We start from the raw sequence: 6,128 nt of genomic DNA, 5'->3' as shown, positions 1-6,128 counted from the left end.
TTGGCTTCCTCATCTGTCCCATCTGTAGCATGGGGATAAATAACATCACCTACCCTCACTTCAAAGGGGTGCCGTGGAGATGAAATTACATCTCCCACAAAAGCCCCAGCACAGTGCCTGGTGCACGGGAGACGTTCGATAAACATTCGCTGTTATCGTCGTTATTCACTCCATGGCCCGCACCTAAGACTCGGGGAAGGGTCCACGGCTTGGAGCAAATTCTCCCGCACCAGTGCTCTGCTCATGAACACCTTGCCCCCCTTCCCAAACCAGGGCAAGGCAACTTTCCAGGGAAGAAATCTGTGTGAGGTGGGACCTCCAGAGCTCGGCTGCCCCCAGGTCACTGATTTTGCTAACGCTTCTCTTCCAGAGCCTCCAGAAACTGATCCTGTCCCTTGCTCCCTTTCTTCGTCCACAGCTCTCACAGGGACGGAGGCACCGGAGACAGGCGGCGGATGGGGGGAGGGGCACAAGGAGGGCAGAGGCCACCCCTGACTGTCAGCATCCAACTTCCAGGCCAGTGAGCGACACACTCTGAAAGCACCCTGCAGGCCAGCCAGTAAGCACTGGCGTCCGTGAACAGAGGACCCTCGTGCCCTCCACCAGTGCAAACATTTCATGTGTCACACGCACACGCATGAGCACATACACACACACCAGCCACGTTCTGCTGGCACTCAAGTGTTGGAATGACTGCTTGCATTATACTGTGACGGCCCCTGACATACGTCTGTGAGACAGTGTGTGTGTTCTATTTCTAGCAGAGGCTGAAGGCCAGAGTTCTGCATATAGCAGAGGAGATGGTGACCAACATTCCCGGTGAGGAGCCGGTTGTCCCCTGTGGCTGGCGAGGCTGTGACTCAGCCAAAGCAAAGTTCTACAGCTGTGGGCAGCCCGTACCCCTGACCTCTGCACAGCCGCCAGGGCCCAGGGCCTTGGCACGCCTCTGTCCCCACGTTAACTTGTCTGCTTTGGTTTGGGGCGGTTTTACCGCTCACAGCTCAGAACCTGAGTCTAAGAAGCGAGAACGTGCCTCAGAGGCTCCTACAGAAATGCAGGAACTGCTCAAACGGATTGTCCACGCCATGAGGACAGTGTGTTTCTGAGCAGTCGACTGGGACACGTGTCCCCTTCCTGCCCCCTTAACCAACGGAGCCACCCACTCAGGGCCCTAAATGCCAGGGAGGGTAGTTCCCTTACTCCCCTCCCTGGAGAAGACGGGCCAGTGGGAGCCCACTGGGCAGCTGGACCTGATGTCATCCCGACTCACCCTCTGGGCTTCAGATCTTGCTCTTTTGTTCTTTCCATCGAGGGACACACAATACAGAAACTCCCTCAGTGCTTCCTCCACCTTGCCTAAGGTGGCCAAGGCCTGTGCTTTTCTGAAGTGTGCCTGGAAGAAAACATTGGCATTCAATCCTGTTCTTATTTACCTACTGACTGACTGACACTAGCAAAGCGTTCAGTGAGTATCTGCTACCATGTGAAGGGGTTTAGAAGGACTATCTCATCAGGGCACTCAGATGGCTCAGTCGGTTAAGCATCTGATGTCGGCTCAGGTCATGATCTCATGGTTCCTGAGTTCGAGCCCCACATCGGGCTCTCTGCTGTCAGCACAGAGCTTGCTTCGGATCCTCTGTCCACCCCCCTCCCCCACCTCTCTCCTGCTTGTTCTCTTGCTCTCAAAATGAATAAATAAAAACATAAAAAAAAAAANTTAACAACAGTCCTATAAATGTAGACAAATGATCTGAAGCCCATTTGGCAGAAAATAAAACTGAGACCCAGAAAAGTGACTTGCCCAAAGGAACACAGATGGTAAACTGTGGAATCAGGGTTTACATCCGGCCTGACTGATACCAAAGTCCAATTGCTTAACCCCTGGGCCATATNCCTCAACATGGCTTCCTATTAACTAGTCCATCGAGCAGAGATCTAGTGCCCATTACTGGCTGAATGACCGCCTATACTTGTCGATCATTTTTTAGAAGAGGTCTGAGGGAAAGGATGTGGCCTCTCCAAAACTTCATGGTAGTTAGTGGCAAAGCTGAAACTAGAACCGTGGTCAGGACTCCCAGAATACTCTTCCCCTCAAAGCATTCTCAGAAAGCCTACCAGGAACGGAGCAGATGCCTTCCGTGCTGTGGGCTCAGCTCACTTCTGCCCCCTTGCCATGTCTTTAAAAAGGAAAAGAAGTTTTGGGGCCCCTCGGGGCCCCCGCCCAGGTGCCCTGGGAGAGAAACACTGAGGCAGCAGAAGAGCTCTGTGAGGAAGAGGGAGGAACAAGAAAAGAGGTGGGACAAGGGCTCTACTCTCTCTGTGCCTTGGGACAGGTGGCCCCGGCAACTTGGCTGGGAAGGCTTGCTCCTGAGTCACCTAGGGCACCCCTCGGGGGCCTGCTCGCCACTCGCCTGCCTCATGGCTGCCCCGGAGTCTAACTTGGGAAGGAGATGATCCAGGCTGCAGCTGCTGGGCACTGCCAGCCTCCCCTGACACGCCTCCACGGGCCCTGGGGCGGTGGCCTGTGGCTCCAGCCTGGCCCCAGGCGCCCACAGGGATCTGCCTTCTGGAGCGGTGGCCCCTGCTAACAATCCTACTGGGGACCTCCCCCGCACTCCCTGCCCCACTCCTGGAGCCTAATTTCCACTGCTACTTGGGTGTCAGTGGCTTCCCTCGCCGCTCCTCCCAGAGGTGTTTCCCAGGGGCCCCTTGGAGAAAGGCTTGCATGACCTCTCAGGGCGACCAGAGGGGATAAGCGCCAGGAGACGGGAGAGACCTCTGGGACCTCTTCAATCATGCCAAATAGCAGCCTGTACACTCCACCTGTTTGGGGCAGCCGGCCGGGCCCGCCGAGAACTGTACCACAAGCAGGGCATGTTGAGTACCACTGCGCCTGGCTGGGCTGGCTGGAAAAGGTGGCGGGCGATGCCCCTCCCCTAGGGGCGCTGCACATGGAAATGGTGGGAATACGGGGCGCGAAGTGGCTCTGTTGGTTAAGCGGCCGACTTCAGCTGGGGTCATGATCTCGTGGTTTGCGAGCGTGAGCCCCGCGTCCGGCTCTGTACTGACAGCTCGGAGCCTGGAGCCTACTGGGGATTCTGTGTCTCCCTCTCTCTCTCTCTGCCCCCTCCCGAAAAATAAAGATTAAAATTGTTTTTTAAATGATGGGAATGGGGCGCCTGGGTGGTTCAGTTGGTTAAGCGTCTGACTCCTGGTTTCGGCTCAGGTCATGATCTCATAGTTTGTGAGTTCGAGACCTACCATCGGGCTCTGCTCCCACACTGGACGGATGGGGAGAAAGCCTGGAATACTCTCTCCCTCTCTTTCTGCTCCACCCCTGCTCGCTCGCTCTCTCTCTCTCAAAATAAATAAACTTAAAAAAAAAAAAAAAGAAATGGTGGGAAATCTGCAAATCGGGGTATATGAGCTGGTTTTGAACTATCTGCATCAGTTCAAATCTTCTCTCAACCCCCAAGACAGCCCCGTTCTCTGGCACTGCCTCGCCGCTCACCCCAGCAGTTCGGGGAGATGAAACTCCACCAACTACTACTTCCACAGACTCTGATTTCACTGGCGAAGTCACTTTTCCCGTTTCATCTGATTCTCGGCCGCACTATTGAGGCTCCCACCCTTAGGCCCTAGGTTTAGGGTCGGGGTGGAAGAAGCTGCAAGGGAAGGCCTCTGACCCCCAGGCANAAGCCCCTGTGCGTCAAGACACTGGTGACTTAGTGAACTGTGACTCTGTCCCTTGGGAAAGAGAATTTGCAGCTCCACCGTCACCCAGAAAGCCTTCTCATCAAAGAACCTAAGAGATTCACTCTGACTCTAATGGCTCCATATGCAGGTCCACAAATGCTCTTCCTGAGGTTCCTAGTTCCAGACACAGCCTGATAATCCGCAGTTTTCAGAAGCTCGACATCAAAAGTCATTAGGTGGCAAAACCTAGGCTACAACGATACAGAGTGTGTTATAGTCACTTAAGTGAATTCCCACGTCACAGACTGTGGAAATGCTCGCGTGTATGATCGCAGAGCACCGTCCAGAGCTCGCTGAGGGTGCCACGTAGTATATGGTCTTTCTGAAATAGGGAACATTCTGGTGCTTGCTTCGGCAGCACACGTACTAAAACTGAAATCAGGGATATTCTGGACTCTGAACACTCCTGGCCCCACGGGATTCAGATAAGGGCTCACAGATCAGGACCCAGCTGAGTTGGATGTCCGGACAAGGCATCCTGGGGGTTCTGTGGAGAGAGCATAGCACCAAGGCCCAACAGGGGGCAGAGCTCCCAGAAAGGCCTCTTGGCCGTGCTCCCCTGTGACCCTGACCCCATCCCCAAGAGGCGATCGGGTTGGGTGGTAAAAGATGCGCTTTGCAACCAAGGACACTTGGCGTCCAGAGGGTGAAGCGACTTCCCCATGGCCACTTAGCTTGCAAGTAGGAGAGCCCAGGCCCAAACCTAATTTCCTAAACACAATACTGACACGTGGCTAAGGACTGGTCCTGAGGCCCAAGATGCAGAAAGTGATACTTTGCATCCTAGCGTCTTGAGAGATGCCCAGCCCGTCTGTCTCCCCACCTGCCCAGTGCAACCTATACCAGCAGGCAGATTGTATTAAGGGCTGGACGTGACACGACCAGCCAGCAATACTTCTCCCGTGCTCCTCTGTCTACTGTCCCTAGAAAATGGTGACGGACCATATAATGCTATGAACCGTGCATCGTTCTAAGCATCGTATGTGTATAAGCTCACGTAATCCTCGTGATGAACCCTTTTAAGCAGGTACTTTGACTATTCCCCTGTTTCACAGACGAGGAGATAAGGCACAGAGAGGTTAAGTAACGTGCCCAGGCCACACAGCTGGTAAAAGCAGCAGAACTGGGACAGAAACTCAGGTGGTCTGGCGGCTAAGTCCATGTTCTGAAGAGTTCTGGACAAGTTCTGAACAAAGCCCGGGCTGCTTGGCAGGTCTTCAGGTGTGCAAGTAAACTGAGGAGGAATCCAGTTCCCTTGCACACTCCCGAGTCACCCTTTGCCGAGGGACCCCCAGCTCCTTTGCCAAGCCTTTTGCCTGTTCTACTTGGGCTCTAGTGCCCCAGGCTCCCAGCGGGGCAGCCCTTCCCGCCAATCCCGGTCTATAGCACCAGCTGTTCCCGGCCCTCCCATCCCACTCACCTTAAAGCCCATTGGGCGGAGCTTACATGCGATTTCTGCATCATGCAATGCGTCCTCGTGGGCCTCCAAGGTGAAATAAATTTGAGACCGGTTGCTATAAAGCAAGTGGTCATTCGGAGCTGCCAAAATGAGGGGGGGAAAAAGGCTCTCATTGATGGTCCCAGAATAAACACATAATAAGTCCTGTATAAGCATGGTTCTTCGCAGATGGCCAATTGTCTGGGAATTGTTTTTTTTAAGTTCATTTATTTATTTCTTCTGAGAGAGTGTGAGTGGGGGAAGGGCAGAGAGAGGAGGGGAGAGAGAAAATCCCAAGCAGGCTCCGTGCTGTCAGAGCAGAGCGCAACACGGGGCTCCATCTCACGAACCATGAGATACGACCAGAGCCAACATCAAGAGGCGGAAGGACGCTTAACTGACTGAGCCACCCAGGTGTCCCTCTCTCACTAACACTTTGGATCACTGACGCCAGGGCTGGGCAGGCCTTTAGAGATCACCTGGCTCAACCAACCCATTCTTCAGACAAGGAAAATCAAGCCCAGGGAGGGGAAGGCATCTGCTTGAAGTCCTACAGCTAGTTGGTCAGACTCCGAAGCTTTGAAGCTGGGGTGGGGGACGTGCTTTCCTTTTCTGAAGGGTGTGCAGTACTTAGAAAAATAAGGAGGCACTGGCCAGCTCTTAGCACATAGATGCTTGCTCCTGGGGAGGCCCCTTACCTCTTGAAAGGGGAAAGTTGTGCTATGTGAGTGATGACCCACTGAATTCTGCTCCTGAAACCAATACTGCACTGTATGGGCTGTAACGAACTGGAATTTAGGTTTTTTAAGTTTATTTACTTTGAGAGAAACAGAGTGCAGGCAGAGAAGGGGCAGAGAGAGGAGAGGGAGAATTCCAAGCAGGCTCCCAGTGGTGGGTGCGCAGAGCCGGTCGTGGGGCCTGAACCCATGAAACT

General features: G+C 53.9%; 1 protein-coding gene across 4 annotated transcripts in view; it reads right to left on the bottom strand.

Annotated features, from left to right (window-relative positions):
- Positions 1–5,291, bottom strand: part of LONRF3 (LON peptidase N-terminal domain and ring finger 3) — a 32,882-nt gene extending 27,591 nt beyond the window's left edge. For 2 of the 4 annotated variants that reach the window (XM_077771921.1, XM_077771922.1), the window contains exons 1-2: positions 5,177–5,291; positions 1,271–1,393 (exon numbers count right to left, since the gene is read on the bottom strand). In XM_077771921.1, coding sequence (XP_077628047.1) covers positions 1,271–1,393; positions 5,177–5,188 — 135 coding nt within the window. In that variant the 5' untranslated portion in view covers positions 5,189–5,291. The remainder of the gene's footprint in view (positions 1–1,270; positions 1,394–5,176) is intronic. The other 2 variants (XR_013337033.1, XM_077771923.1) reach the window with 2 other exon arrangements.
- Positions 5,292–6,128: the final 837 nt, after the last annotated feature.

Source organism: Crocuta crocuta, unplaced genomic scaffold (assembly GCF_008692635.1).
Source record: "Crocuta crocuta isolate KB4526 unplaced genomic scaffold, BGI_CrCroc_1.0 scaffold1269, whole genome shotgun sequence".
In the NCBI taxonomy this organism is placed as follows: Eukaryota; Metazoa; Chordata; class Mammalia; order Carnivora; family Hyaenidae; genus Crocuta; species Crocuta crocuta.
Note: the sequence above shows the minus strand (reverse complement) of the source record. Positions and strands in the feature narration are given on the sequence as shown.